This window comes from Rhea pennata, chromosome 2 (genome assembly GCF_028389875.1).
Source record: "Rhea pennata isolate bPtePen1 chromosome 2, bPtePen1.pri, whole genome shotgun sequence".
NCBI lineage: Eukaryota > Metazoa > Chordata > Aves > Rheiformes > Rheidae > Rhea > Rhea pennata.
In genome coordinates, this window is record NC_084664.1 from 40,546,168 (window position 1) to 40,562,115 (window position 15,948).

The 15,948-nt window shown below is 38.5% G+C and overlaps 1 protein-coding gene across 1 annotated transcript in view; it reads left to right on the top strand.

Moving 5' to 3' along the window:
• Positions 1-3,747: 3,747 nt before the first annotated feature.
• The window catches only part of KCNH8 (potassium voltage-gated channel subfamily H member 8), a 197,030-nt gene continuing 184,829 nt past the window's right edge, over positions 3,748-15,948 (top strand). The window contains exon 1 of the mRNA XM_062567830.1: positions 3,748-3,823. Within this exon, the coding sequence (XP_062423814.1) occupies positions 3,748-3,823 (76 nt within the window). The remainder of the gene's footprint in view (positions 3,824-15,948) is intronic.

A 15,948-nucleotide genomic window follows, 5' to 3' on the forward strand; every position in this document is an offset into this window, starting at 1 on the left:
TGCAACTATGACCAAAAATAAAACAATATAGTGCTCCTTGCATATGTTCTGTGCAAAACACTCTGCCCATGCCTGAATTGCTGGGTAACTTGTGATATCTAAAAAGACTATATAGTGTCTCAAAATGTAGCATATTATGTTAAATGCCCAAGTAGCTGTGGAGAGGTGGGAGGCAGCGTATGGCTGAGATTGTATTTTACATACTGTTGAGTAATTTGAAGCAACAAAACTTATTTTCTTATACTGTACCTCTGATATAAACTGTAAACCCCTGAGTAAATTCCTTTTACAATGTAGATGCTAATGGCAATCTGAAGTTGACTATTAGCCCCTAGTGTCTCAGCTCTGGTAATGTGTTGCTATAAATATCTTGTATTATGTATTCGACAAAATGCTCTACAGTAAACAAAGAGTAATACATGGAGTAGACTGTTTATCTAGAGTGGATGGAGATTTATAAACAAAAAATCAAAATGTTAGCTTTTGCCTCTTGTTTACCTGTCTTTGGCAGTGGAAAACATTTTGCTTTAGAGACAGTGGTTAGATATTTTAGCTGCTCAAATTTGATCTTAACGTGGCAGAATAGAAAGTTGGTTTCCTGAAAAAAGATAAAAATCCTCTGATTTGTGGATTTTATCTTCTTGTAAACATTAAAAAAGAAAAAAAAAGTAGTATTTGAATATTCAGAATTCCTAGTTCACATTTTGCTAAAATCTTATGAAATATTTTTCCACGTTTTGACTACAAAATTTCAGCTGCTTATTCACCTCTTTCATAACTTCTCTCAGCTGTTCTGTCTTTGCTTTCTTGAACTTCTTGTTCTAAGCTCACTGAAATTTCAACCTGCTAAATTTGTCTGCTTTGAACTACTTCAGACTTATTGCTTCAATGTTTTGTAGCTGACTCTCTGAATTTAAGTACCAGTCTGTGTTAAGAAAGATTACTCTTATGAGTAAAAGGTTGTACAATAAGCAAAATCTAAGAGCAAAATAGCTTTAGTTTCTCTTCTGTAGTTTAACACCTTTTGTTGTGTATATCATTTTTGTAAAATATTTGATCAGTTCTAGTTCAGCTTGCGTGGTTGTTCTGTGGTATATGAAACCTGAGCATAACACACTTAATTGTTACTGCTTTCACTGTAGTTGCCAGCACCTTTACATGGCCAGTGGAGCACGTGTTTCAATAATTGTAACTTGTGCCTGCCATTATCGACATGAAACATGCCAGATAACTTCTCTAGAAACTTGTGTGTGTGTGTGTGTAGACACATACATGAATTCCTTCCCCTCTGCCCTCCTCCCACTCCCTCCAAAAAAGAATTTGGAGTTAAGCTCTACATTTTTTAAAGGCTTTTTCATCTCGTGGTTGTTACAAAATTTCCAGGAGCTCTTTTTAAAGATGACTATTCTCATCTGAACAGGCCAGAATAGATGCTGCTGTTGAATCTGTGCTTACTGAAGCCTTCGTCATAGAGCCCTCAAAAAACAGCGTGATGCTTTTGGCTCACTTTGTGCAGTGTGTTGAGAAGCATGGTGTGAGCCACTTAGGGGCTGGCAGAGTTATGGTAATTTGATTTCCCTGGAAAGCTAGATTTTTTTTTCTTTTTTATAATGATTTTTGCTGAATCAAAAATGAGAAATGTATTTCTGTCTTTTGTTTCTTTCTGTCACTCTGCAAATTTCAAAGGTTAAGGTTTACCTTGATGAGCTGTTTGACAGAAGTGAAAATCTAATTATACTCTCTTGGACTTTAAAAGTTCTGGAACAGGATTTTCTTTCTCACTAGTAGGAACATGTTGTAGCTCATAGCTATATGAAACCAAAGTAGGGGGTGTAATACCTACCTGCCAGTGAGACTTAAATGCTGCTAAGAGGAATTAAGTTTTGGGCTCTGCTTATATGTTAAACTGAAGGACATGAGAACAGTTTTGAAAAAAAGAATGTGAAGGAATTGTGTAATTCTTAAAATGTATGATTTTTTTAAATATTGGACTATGCTATTAGTGGCCATTGAAGGTGAAAACCTGCCATGAATGAGGTTAATCATCTAAGAAATTGATAATTCTGTGATATTTTGGAGACTTCCATAGTAATAGTGCAATAAGTCAATCTCTTTTTCATATGCTTCATCTGAAAACTGGGCTGAGAGCTCTCTGACTGTTTCTCACAAGCTCACACCATAAAGAGAGTTAGACAGATTAATGTGATATTCAGAGAAAAAATGATCTATTTTGTAGCATATGGTAACCTCACCTTGGCCTTGATTGTGGTATAAAACTTATATGTCAACACTCTTTCTCCCCTTTTTTAAATCAGTTGTAATGAGAAAAACTTTTTGTCCCTCCTGAAGCCTCTCTCTGTGCTGATTGCTTATCCCTCTCCAGAGTAAAGTCTTCTATCCACTGTCAAGAGAAAGGGAGTGGTTACAAGGGATTTGGAATAACAAGAAAGGAAAATAATACTGTTAAATAGAAAGAGAACAACATCCTCCTCCTCCATGATGCGCAGTGGGTTTAAGGTGTACTCTCCCTTCTTTTCTTCAGTCTCTTGAGCCTTGAAAGAACATGGAGAAGTTTTGACATTGGTACCACAGAAAGAGGAAAAGATTGTGCCATGAGGTACTATCTGACAGCATTCAAAGAGCCATGGTGCCAGTCTGAGCAAGTCACTTGCCCCTACATGGGAGCAGCGTGCCTGCTTGCCACTTCATTTTATCTTCTTTTGAGTTTACGTATTTTAATTTCTGAGTGAAGACCTAAATCTCTATGCTCTCTGTGAGTGGCAGAGAATAATATTTTTTTTTCCAATTGTTAATTTCTAAAATATGATCTAGGAAACTTTCACAACAAATGTGAAAATGCCCACACCCAAACTTTAAAAAATGGCTTCAGTGCATAAATGACCCATGATACTGCATGGTAGGTGGAGCACTCTCCATGTTGTAGTCTTGCTCTTTGATAAAGGTGTACAGGTGCAGTTGTTATTCATGGCAATACAATGTTTCTCCCTCCAGCTGAGTAAGAGCCTAAGCTTTATCCTCTAATATTGTTACTCACAAAATGATGATGTGCAGGTAAACTTGTATGCTACAAGTCAAGGAAACTCCTTATCTACTACCAGTAAGAACTTGACTTGTCAAAGGGGATGTGGGAAGCTGGAGGGCTCAGTAGACCCATGACAGCTGCTATTTCAAGTGATGCTCATGCCCCACTGCAGCTAAAGGTGGCTTAAAAACTGGGTTTGGGTGTGTTTCCTCCCCCCTCCCCTTTCTTTTTTCCGTCCGTTCTCTTCGCTGTCCCCCCAGCCCCATCGCGTCCTCCCTCGAGGTCCGCCCCCGCCTTTCCCCGCGCGCCTCCGCTCCTCTCCGAGCGGGCGGCGCAGGCCCGGCCGCCCCTCTGCGCCGCGGCTCCGCTCTGCGCCCGGCCCGGCCCGACTCGGCCCGGCCCGGCCCGGCCCGGCCGCCCGCGGCGGAGGCTGCCGCGGCCGCGAGGGCTCTGCCGGGCGCGGGGCTCCGGCGCCGGAGACGACGCGGCAGCGGCGGCGGCATCCCCATCGCCATCCCCATCGCCATCCCCATCGCCATCGCCATCCCCATCGCCATCCCCCTCCGCACCGCCCTCCGCGTCCCTCCCACACGCTCCCCCTCTCCCTCCGCCTCCTCCCTCCCCCCCGGGCGCCCTCTGCACTTTCTTCTCCAACCACCCTCGTAGGCAAACTTTGATGGGGAATCTCGCACCGCGCTGGAAAAATGCCGGTTATGAAAGGATTACTGGCACCCCAGAACACCTTCCTGGACACGATCGCTACCCGATTTGACGGCACACGTGAGTCTGGGTCTGGGGCAGGCACCGACGCTGGCCGCGCAGGGAAGGGGATCCTGCGAATTCAGGGCTACCCGCGAATGGATGGGGAGCCTCCTCTGCTTCCCCTCCCTCTTCAGGGGGCTTCTTTTGTGCCAGAAGCCGCCAAGGAGGAGCTGGAGGCGAGGCAGCTCCCAGTCTCCCGCCTGTCTTGTCTGCCGCTTTGCAGGTGGGGACTGTGCGGGGCTCCCTCCGCCCGCGGGTGCCGCGCCGGGGCTCGGCACGGGCACGGGCACGGGCACGGGCACGGGCACGGGCACGGGCACGGGCAGGGCCGGCGGTCACCGCAGCAAAGTTGTGCGCGGGGATGGGGCTTCCCTCCTGCCCGGCCCCGGGGCGCCCGAGAGGCTGCGGGGGGGGGAGACGGGCTTCAGAGCTGAACAGGGCTCTGCAAGGAGCGTTGGGGGGGGGGCTGTTTTGTGTTGGGTTTTTTCCCCCCTTTTTTATTTCCTTAGCCTGTAAACGTCTCCAAAAGCTTAATCAAGGAGCTTTGGCTCTACAATAGCTGGCGGCCGTTGGCTTTTGAGGGGAGGCTCCTCGGGAGGCGCGACTGCAGGACCGCGGACAGGTCCCGCGGGCGGTGCGGCCCCGAGCGCTGCAGGACGCGGGCGGCCGCCTCGGCGCACAGGCTCGGTGCTGCTGCAGGAAGCTGGTTGCTCCTTCCAGCTGCTGGACAGGAGCTGTCCGCATTTTACACACAAGGAAGTGGAGTTTGGGACTAAAATGCACTGCCTTCCCTCTAATTCTCCCAGCACGCACACCAAAGCAAAACCAAATCCCGGGGAAATCCAAAGTGGAAGACAAATAAATTCTTTTGAGTTGCTATCCATTGTTCCATGACTGGAAATGTTGTAGTCTAACTGGCTTAAATGTTTGATGCCTCCTTGGTCCTGTTGGCATCTCTATTGGCATTCTATGAATGTTTCAGAGTTAGGCTGTGATTACAACAACTGAACTTTTGCAGCTTACTGATGCAGTAACTAAATGTCGAAAAAGTGATAGTCACTGAGGTCAATTGCAGAGAAACAGAGAACTACATGATAACTGTTCCACTGGTGCAAGGATAGACAGCTAGTGATGATTCAAGGCTGTGTGTAATTGCTACTTGATTACACAGCAATCCCTCTTAAGACTACTTAGATGTACCTGTAAATTCCTTCTGTCAGAGAATACACTACTCAGTCCTTTCCCTCCCAATCCCCACCTTTTCTATAAAGTCCATAGTATGAAAACAGTATGAAAACGTGTAGCTCTAATAGGAGTTTTGTTGCTGATAGTGCTACTTGCCAGAAAAGCAGTACTTCCCCGCTGTGCACTCGGGACTCTTGGCAGTGGCTTCCCTTCAAAGGATTTAGCACATGGCCTGTGAGCTAGGTGCTCAAACATTTCAGAAGCTCTATTCTGTTCTTCAACGGTCCAATTTAACAAGCAGCATTAGTGATAATATGTAATTTTTAATTAAATAAACACTAGAGAAATTTCTAATCTCTGTGGTCTCAGTGACACTAACACGCAAGTGCAGTAGAAGTTCGTTGCTTAGCTGACATTTATGACCACGTGTAGTGACTTTCTTTAAGTAATAATTCTACTGATCTTTATAAATTCAACAAGACCATTCTTCTCTTAAGCAGGAAGGATCATACCTGATTGTATGTCTTTGAAATTTCTAGTGCTAGCAATTAATTTACTTTTCTTGGCATGTAATAAATACCAAATTACATATTTTACTTGAGGTTCCTCAAAAAATATTGCACATGGTATTTTATTGTGGACAGGTAACACTCATTTCACTGCAAGTTTTGGTTTTTAGTAGAATGTCACAATTTGGCTTAAGTATTAATTGGACATCATTTAGAAGGTATCACTGTATAGCTACTGGCTTTTGAAATGTTCCCAGAAGTTCACAAAGAAAATCATTTTATGGACTACATTGTCTGTCATCCATTGGAACTTTTGTTTGTGGAGCATGGTACTATTCTATGGAAAATCAACTCCATGTCACTCTTAATTTACAGGATAACGTAACTTCTCCTTTTACAGTGCTAGTGAAGAGATGAATCGATAATGTTTTTAAATGCTATTTTTTCTCAAACCAAATTATGTATGTCAATGCATGTCATAGCTCAATTTAAAATCTTCAGAAATAAATCCTTGCTCCTTGCTTTGCTTTGATGTGGTATAAAATTTTCTTTTAAAAATGAAAGATTTCAAATATAAGAATATTAGTTATTTAATGTACGAGAATTCTTGTTCAAATATAGATGCATAGTTTTGCAAACTATTAATATATGAGCACCAAAAAGAAACATTAAGCCAAATGTTTGCTCATTTAAATTGTCCAATTGATATTCCTGAGAATATTCAGGTGGCTAAAGTTAGGAATAATACTGATGTATAATCCTTATAGGAGTCAGTCCCATGTCTTACCAGTTTTATAGGGGATACAGGCTGTGAAAGGAATATAAACTGATATATGGCTGTGAGCCTGGATCTTTGTTTTATGAAATACATTGACCTTATATGTGATGAAATCTTAGTGTTAAGTACAATTTTGTGTTGAAGGGTGTATTATTTTCTATTGTAACATAGTCTGTGGTTAACAAACCTCCTTTCATTTTAAGCCTCTAGGAAGGATATATTATGTTGTCATCAGTGATAGACTAATCCACCAATGCATCTTTAATCCAGAAGAGGGATAATTCTAATTCTGGGCAACTGTGCAAGAAAGGATTCCAGATAATATTTAAAAAAAAATGCTTTGCCTTGCGTAGAACTTTCCAAAATTCATTCATGTATTTTTTTTTTATTTTTACTATTGCAATAATTTATGTCTAATTAGCAATTATAAATCTTGTTATCGAAAAATTTGCAAATATCAAAAATGTTTAGATAATATACTGCTTGACAATTGCTTCAGCTACTTGGAGTTCTCATAGTAGATATATTATTTTATGTATGTTACATACATGCATTCTTTCCATCTCAAAACAGTGGATATATACTAAACAAAGATTAGATTTACACTATGATGACTCTTAGATATGTGGGATATCCCAGAGATTGTCTTTGGCAAAATTCTCCTTACCTGCCTTGTGTACATGGAAGAACAGCATTAAGGCTCTGCCTATCCAGATTTCCATGATGGAGTTCTTGGGTCTGCCTATGTGCTGTTACAACCCTGAACTGTCTCTTACATACCTAGTACCTTTTCTTGAAGTATTACTTTTCTTCCCCCCCAACCCTCTCGCCTGCATTAGCAAGCACCAGGTCATCCAAACATTTTTTCCCCACTCCATCAGTTGTGAGATGTTTGTGGTTATTTCTCTCTCGGGAGAACAAATGAGCAAACATAATTTGAAATGATTATTTTTTCATTTCTTTTCAGATTTTCAAGTGAAAATATTACTTCCAATGTGAAAACATTTTAAATAAGCCCAGGATTCAACTCCCAAATATTATGAAAGTAAATGTTTGAAGTCAACCCTTTATCTCTTTTTAATGGAAAGTTCTCACTTTTTTGATTCTCTAATTTAGGCTGGGAAAAATATTCATGGCTACATGATAGGAAAATGTCTTTCTCTTCCATTTTAAGATCCATATTTTCTTTTAAAAATAGATAAATCCACAACAGAAGTGACTGTTTCTTCTAATTGATGATACTTTCTTATGGAGCAAAGCCTAACAGGAAATGGCCTCATTAATTTGTATAAAAAAATATATGTATATATGTGACTACTTTGAATGGTATTATTATACTATACTCTAAAATGACAGCTGAAGTTCTGTAATTATCTCCTATGTTTATCAAATATGATCAATTTCCAAATTAAGTGCGTACTTCCACATCCTTGTTAACAATCTTGCGTGATTGGGCTAATCTAAGATCAAGCTGGGTTTGTTCCTTCTTGCTCACTGTCAATGGTAATAATTCCCTATTTGTAGAACAACTTCCGCTTTCAGATTTGTTTTCCATTTATAAATTGAAGGACTTACATGTAGCCTGTTTGCCATTGCTGAATTTGCTGAAGTGTTAATGAATGGAACTTTGTACCTAAGCAGGAATTTTCATAGTTGTGTAAGTTTTATTTTCTTTTTTGTTTTTGTCTTTTTTTCACTTTTTTTCCCCCCTTTACCAATCCAATAGATCCAGTTATCCTAGTTGCTTTAGTTACTCATAAGGAGTGATCAAAAGGTATCTGATAAGGACATATGTCTATATCAAGCATATCAAATGCCATGTTAATGTGCTTCCACTTGCCTCCCATTTCAAAAAGGGGTTGTCTCTTTTGAACAGTCAGCAGCTGGGACAGACCTGAAAGCCTTTATATATATTGAGCTTGTCAATTTGCAGGGACAGGTAGCTTGCATTTCTGTGTTTTTGGGGGGATTTTATTTATTTATTTTTTTAAATCTTATACACAAGCTAGTAAGGCCTGACAGGGTGCACGAACACACCAACTTTCTGCTACTTTGTTGTCAAATTGTGTGTCTTACTCCGATTGAATCCTGTCCTCTCTAGACTCATGCTGCTTAATCGTAACACAATTATCATAAGCACATCAAAGGCAACAAAACACTGGCTACTGGTGATGCTCACAGCACTCCACCTGACTACACATAAGGAGCTAAAACAGCAGCAGGCGTAGGGAAAGCAACAGTTTTACTTTCCAAGAGGAAGATGTTGTTGTTCTATCACCATGTTCGTAAGTGTCCACCTCTCAAAGACAAAAGCCTGTGATCAAAGAGGGGCGAAAGATTCAAAAACCTCAAAAAGCACTGGTGTTTAGATCAAGTATGAAGAGGCTTCTAACAGTGACAAAAAATCTAATGGCCTGTCGAACTCCCCTTCAGAAGGAGCGGAGGGGAACATGCAGTGAGGGTGGTCTAGTTCTTTTCAATAGAGATGAAGTTAGCTGACCAGAGACAAATGTCCAAAGATAAATATTTACTTGGTCTTCTATTATGCAAACTCGTCTTCTCTCTTGCTTATATCCTTGGATAAGTAAGTACTGGTTTGTTTGTTCTTGGAGCTGAACAAAAGCCAGACTATTTCCTTTATTGACAATATATATACATATATATATTTTTGCAGTGACAAATACATGGCTCATTTAAAACAAAGCAAACACTTTCATCTCTGCACTTGCCTCCATGAGACATGGCTTGTGTTGCAGCTTACTGTAGTTCTGATGCTAAAAAGGCGGGGGGGGGGGGGATGATTTTGAATATAAACAAGGACCTGGATGTTGTAATCCCGTCTGCTTTGTGCTGTTGCTCTTCACTGAAAGTCACAGAGAGACTAGATTACACAGCTACTTGAAAAATCTCTCCCTGTTATTTCTTCCCAAGGGTTGAGGGTGAACAGCCTCCTAATCCAGTACTGTTTCATTTGGGTGACCTGTGCTTTCAGCAGGTATAACTTCTGATTCTATTTGAGCTGGAAATAGACCTGAAAGATCCAGAACCGAAGGGTTTTAGAGGCATATTCAGACAATATTTTTAAACTAATTCTTGTATTCTGAGCCTGAGAATCTGGTCAGGGATGTGAGAGTGGTGTCATTTTTAAAATCTACTCACTTTTCAGGATAGAATTGTACATCATAAGATTTGTCATTAGTGTATGTTTTATTCAGACAGCATGTTATTGTTGAAAAAAATAGTGTATTTTTATTAAGTCAGATGGTTTCATCCTCTTTCTGTTCTGCCTAGAAGAAAGACAGAATCATAATTCTTCCACATACTCATCTAGAGGGACAGGAAAGCTGTGTAACTCATTAAATGCACCACTTTTAAGTCTGAGGTGCCAGATTAATCTCATAAAATAAAGTTTGACTGATAATATACACTGTTATTCCAGAAGTAAGCTCTGTATTTGAATTCAATATGAGTATTTGAAATTTAGGAGTGGAAGAGAGTCATTAAATAACTGATTTTTTTCTTTCAATCAAGCAATCAGCAATCTAAGAATAATGTCTTTAGTACTGGTTTGAGGTGGGATTTGATATGTGAGCCTAAGAAATCTGACACTCAGTTTTGTTCTAATCACTGTGCTGCGTGTTTGAAGTGGCATATTGATATATTTGTCATGGATTGTAGAACAAACTCCTTATAGGAGTTCTAAATCTTAGATGATCACCAGGATTCCCTCAGCAGTTACACTGGGGAAGAAAAAAGAGTGGATTTACAGACATACAATACCATTTTCCTCTTTGACCTAAAAAAATAAAAATCAGTGACTAGATAAACTTACTGTGAAAGTAGAATTAGCTCATTGTTATCATTACATTTATACATTTAACATCTATTTCATCCTATTTCTATCCTGTTTATGCAGACAGAAATTTTATAGACATTCTCAGGTTTTTTGGATGCACGGCAGATGTGCTCACAGTATTGCTCAGAGTAACAAAACAATAGAAATATGACAAAAATACTGCCTCAAACACCTGCTGAAGAGAAAACAAGATTTATTTCCATGAATATGTTACAATAGATCAGGGAAGCTGTCTGAGTTTACAGACCATTAACTATTACTACTTTATGTATATTCTTATTCTGATACAATGTATTTTTGGAAGAAGAGTAAGTTATCTTGCAGACCTTACACTAGCTATGGCCTGAAAAGATGAACACAAGGACTTGCTACAGCTGTTTAGCAAGTTCACAAGCTAGTTTACCTTATCATAATGTGTTCAAGTGACCATAAGTTAAGAAGAAGCTCAATTAAAGAACAAACTACTCCCAAAATAATATTGTTTTCTGCCCACTCAATCTGAAAAATAATTAAAAAAATAGAGAAAAAAGAGGATGAGGCTGGATAAAGAAATGAAGAAACCATTCTCAAACTGCAGGCAGGAGAGAGACTTCCTCAGCAAGATTTCCTCTTTTGGAGTTTCTCTTGCCAACTGCTTCTGACTCCTTTTGCTTTTCATGATAGATACTAGTGTTCAAAGGCTTTGTAACAGGTATTGTTTTTAAAATACTAGCATGTTCATTGCTGTATTTAGCATTAAATATCTTCTGACTGTTCCTAAAACTTTAAGCTTGATTGCCAATCACTTCAAGGAGTTTTGAAAATAATTGCAATTATGGAGAAACACTTTGTCTTCTCTGTTGATCTTATAGGACTGAGTTTCATAAAACAAGCCCTGCATTTGTCTTATGACATTACAATGTATTGCTCCTTTTCAAGGAAGAGGGGAAATACTGATGGCCTTTTTCTTTTCTCTCTCTTCCCCCTCCCTCCCTCCACAATGATCTATTTTCAGTGGCTGCTTAAGACTATATCTGGAGGTTTCTGATCCTCTATGAGACCCACAGGTTGAGTCAGCCGTCCCTGAGTCTTCAGGAGGCATTTCCCAGCACAACACATTTCCAAGAGTTTGTGTCATACCTAATTATTTTCCATTAATATTCTTCATCAGATGATATAAATATGTTCAGAATTCTGCTGTATTTTATCCTTAACAAGTAACAAAACTGTTATTTTATTTTATTTATTTATTTTTTTTTGTAAGAATGAACAATATCTTAAAGGAACATGCTCATTCCATGTGAGGAAGAAAGTAAAGAAGCAGTAACGAAGATAAATAGCCAAGGGGCCTGTTCTAAGGAGCACTCCAAAATCTCTGCTTGAGAGAGACTCAAATAGAATTCAAGAGGAAACTAGTTCTCCGTGTTTTTTCTGTCTTTGAGAAACTTAGGAAAAGTATGGAGAATATAAGTAAAACAGCTGTCATTACCATTCAAGTTTTTCATGCAACGTCACTTTTTTTTGGTCAAAATGAAAGAATCGAAAATATAGTTCTAAAAGCTGCTGGTCTGCCTCTGCTCTCAGTGAAGCCAACAGGAAATCTGCTCTTATTATTGCCAAAGTACTGACGTCAATGGGAATTAAGTATTCAGGTACAAGTTTCACCACAATGTTGTAGTATTTTTCAAATACCTAGCAATAGCTTTTACTATTTTTGCAAATAAAGTCAGAGTCAGGTACCCCACAGAGATTACTGAAGTCATATCAGAATCTTATTTAGGTAAACCTGGCCCTAGGACCTTATATGATTAATCTTTCCAAATAGCAGCTAAACTTTTCTTATTTTTTTCCAGTAAAAGTGTTAGAAAAATACTCAGGTGCTATATATTCATTTTTTTCATAGTACTGAGCATAAAATAGAAATACTAAAACAGATTACTAAAATCTGGAAATCTGAATTAATATATTCCTGATGACAGAACATGCAATACCAGGAAATGCACTACTTTAAAATTCATAATATTTGAAGAATAATTATAACAAATTTGTTCATAGATCTAACAAATAGGAAGAAAAAAAATAAAGAAAAATTTCTTGTCACAAAATAGGGTCAGTCTTTTTCCCCCCCCCCCCTTCTTGTTTTCTAAGAGAGAATGTGAGAGAGAGAAATAGAACGTGTGTAAGAAATGTAGATACATCCATGCACTGAATGGGCCTTCCCTGTGTCTGAAGAAGAGAGAGTTGGAAGCAAAAAAACCTTGTGACACAATATTTAACTCTAATTTTGTTTTGACAGTTAATATTGCTTTTTAATTTTACCATAAACTGAAATTAATGTAAGAAATCTTATTTGTAGTAAAGCAGATAAATTTCAGTACTTTGATGTACTATCTTTCAGGTGATGTAGTCAATTTTGAGGTATTATTATATAAAGCTATAACTGTACCCTCTTGTACCCCTCATGTACCTGGAAATAATTTCCAGGATATCAGCATTAAATTCACTTTCTTTTCTAGACATTAGTTATGACTGCTAGGAGTCTAGAGTTCAGCTCTTATGACTTTTAACAGTTGTAAGTTGCCAGTCTTATTATTATGCTTTTCCTTCAAGTTGAGCCTATAAAAATACAGAAAGATTTATCTGGACAGTATGAACCTGAAACTCATTATTACTGCTTTTGTATGCCCTTTTCTTTTTGCCCTCCATATCCCTTAACAGCTTGTTATGGTACGTGACTAGACATACTTTCTTATTCTGTGTGTATGAAAGAGAATTCCAACCTGTCATTTTGTCATTTATTTGGTTTTTACAAATTCAAAATTATCCTATGATAAATAGGTTTGATCTCTCTCTCTCTCTCTCTCTCTCTCTCTCTCTCTCTCTCTCTCCAAATGTCAGATGTCTCCTGTGATCAGAAGAGTATTTGCATAAATTGTGCCTTTTCCGCATTCTGGAATTGACAGTGATAAGAAATATAGTAGAAGTACTACCCTGTTTTAGAGGAAAATATGTACTTTTTTCCCTTTTTTGGGGGAAAAACAAGCTGCTTTGTGAAAGATCAAAGACCTTCAGTGGCTGAAGACTAAAACAAATCAATAATAATCACAATATTTCAATATTGAGTTAATTTTTTTATGGTCCAAATGAAAATACATAATATTTTAACCTATCACTTCCTTTTGAAGATATGGACTAAGTATGAGAGATGATAGGATAGTAATTCCATTTACTAAACTTTCAATTACCTAGTTACTGAGTTGAAAGATCTTGAGACTAGCTAGTTTGCCAGGAGTTTGGATTGTCATTTTTTTTTCTTTTCCACTTCAAAAATGGTGGGAACAATCACATACTCTGTGAAACCTGAAGTTACAGAACTATGTGTTAGGCAGATCAGTAAATAAAAGTTCAAGGTGGGCAAAATATAGTCAACAAATACTAATGTAAGAGGCTAAGCTATGCCTTAACCAAAACCAAGAAAAGGTAATAGGACCACAGAAGTTCAAAGGAAAACGTACAGGTCCTGACTGGCTATCTCAGTGTTGTAGTAATGGGTTGCATAGGAGGAAAAAAGTAATAGAATAGTACAGTGGGGCTATATACTTTGGGGCTGTTCAGTCTTACTGTAAATCAGTCTCTGTGGTTTCAAAACATATTGTGGCTTTAACAGTCCTGTGTAAACCAAATTCTCCTCTTAGTCATGCTTAAGAGCTGTTTCTGCATTAGAAATAGAAAGTAACGTGCATTAGACATCCCAAATCTCTTTATTATCTTGTATTTTTTTATGGACATACTTAACCTTTTTTTTTAACAAGTGGACTTGGTAGGAGATTTTCAGAATTCGTTAGGAGAATTTGGCTCTGCTGATGCTTTCTCGCATGCGGCACAGGGCAGCTAGCTACTTTCAGATCCACGCTCTGCATCTCTTGCCAACAAAATCTTGCTGGGAATAGGCAAATAGTAGCATTCACATGGTCTTGCAGCGAGTCCCTCAAAACAGCACACCAGCAGACTTGTCTGCCTCGTGGTAGCTATGTGACATCGCTGTAGTACAGTATGAGAGAAAATATGGAGGATTGGGCCTTTCCACACTTACAGGTGGGGCTGTGCTAAAAGGGGGGCTGGTAAACATTTTCTTGCAGATTTTCTGCAGGTAGGTTACACCTGAGTGCAGGCATGCATCCAAATATTTGAATAGCTTTGGAATCCCTACGACAGGCTGATGTGTTTGTTTTGTTTTGTTTTTCTCCTCCTCACCCTACTGTTTGAATCTGATTTTCATCTGCAAATTCAATATGAATTACAAATAATAATTTGCTAACCCATTTTTGTATCTGATGCCAGTAGCCATAAGTGCCACATGATTTTTGTGGAAAACAGGCTGTTCTCTTTAAAATTCATTAAATACCTTGAGGAGAAACTAGGTTATAAGTAACTTTAAATAAAAAAAATATATATATAAAATGGGTTTTATAGGTTTTTCCTTACAATGTGAACTGGAGTTAGATTAATTTGCAGAAGGAAGGAGGTAGTCTTCTGTGGTAAAGCACACAAGTCATCTTTAGGCCGAGAAAGGAGAGGATGCAGCAGCAGCTAAGAAGCTGCGATTCCCTAATCAGGTTGTTGAGCAGCAGCGGGTAGCGGTTTGGAATGAACTAAATGGAAATAACACTGTCGGAAGCTTGACTTTTGTGCAGAATACGACCAGGGTAAATGTTACTGTGAATGGCTGTACTCGCTAGAGGATCAAGTGCATGCAATCTTCTCTTGGTTATCTGTGATCCTACTATAGCATTTGGATGTCAAGTGATCAGGCACCCATATCTCTGGGTATCATAGGCCAACATATCTTTTTGGAGAACATTTAACCACTAAAAGCAATAATTTAAATATTTAACTGTATTGTCACTGCTAGCTGACGAATGTAGGGGAAGCACAGGGAGAGGGAAACAAATCAGTCAGGTAGGTTACTTGGTGAAAAAGCACAGTAAGAATTGACCACTTGCTCTCCTTTGCTATTTTTTTATAAAGGACTACTGAAAAAGGGAATGAGGAACTAGTGTGTGATTTTTTGTTTTGTTTTTTTTTTCCCTTGGTTGGTTGGTTGGTTTTTTTTTTGTTTTCTGTTTTTTGTTTAACTGACTTTAGTTTTTGTCTGGAAAACATTTCTCTTATTTCTTCATAAACTTACACTGTACATGTCTGAAATTAATATTAATTTTCCTTCCCCCTAACACACCTTAAGAAACTCTAATGCTAGTGACCATTCCAGTTTTTTTGTAATGGCTTATGAAAGGCAGTGTAGGCTAAATGCTGATGAAGGTATATTTTAAATGTACACATGAATTGCTTCACTATTACTAGTTCTACCTTTTTATTTTTTATTTTTTGGATACCATGTCAGATTATCATTATTTATCTAATCTCACCTGAGATATAACCAATTACTGAAATAAGCATTTTATGCAAAAGTAAGTATGATCACTGGCAGTAATTGTAAGACAAGGAAAAGATTTTCTCCAATGAAGAGAGAGGGAAAAGAGAAAAAAAGCTGCTATATGCATCATTAAAGTAAGGTGCAAAGTATAGGTAAATTGTCCAACTAGCAGTGTCACCAGTGAATAGTACAATCAGTGTCTCTTCCAGGAAAGCAAGGAATAGATTTTGAAAATTATTAGACACCTAAATAAATAGGCTGGCACTGTGTTCATTCTTTCACCTTTACATTTATTCTATTTATAAAACACAATTTTCTTTGTTATGAATTCTCTTTAGACAGGGTCCTCCTATTGAAAGGCAGAAAGATGAAGGCAAGAAAGCCTGACAACAGAAGTATATG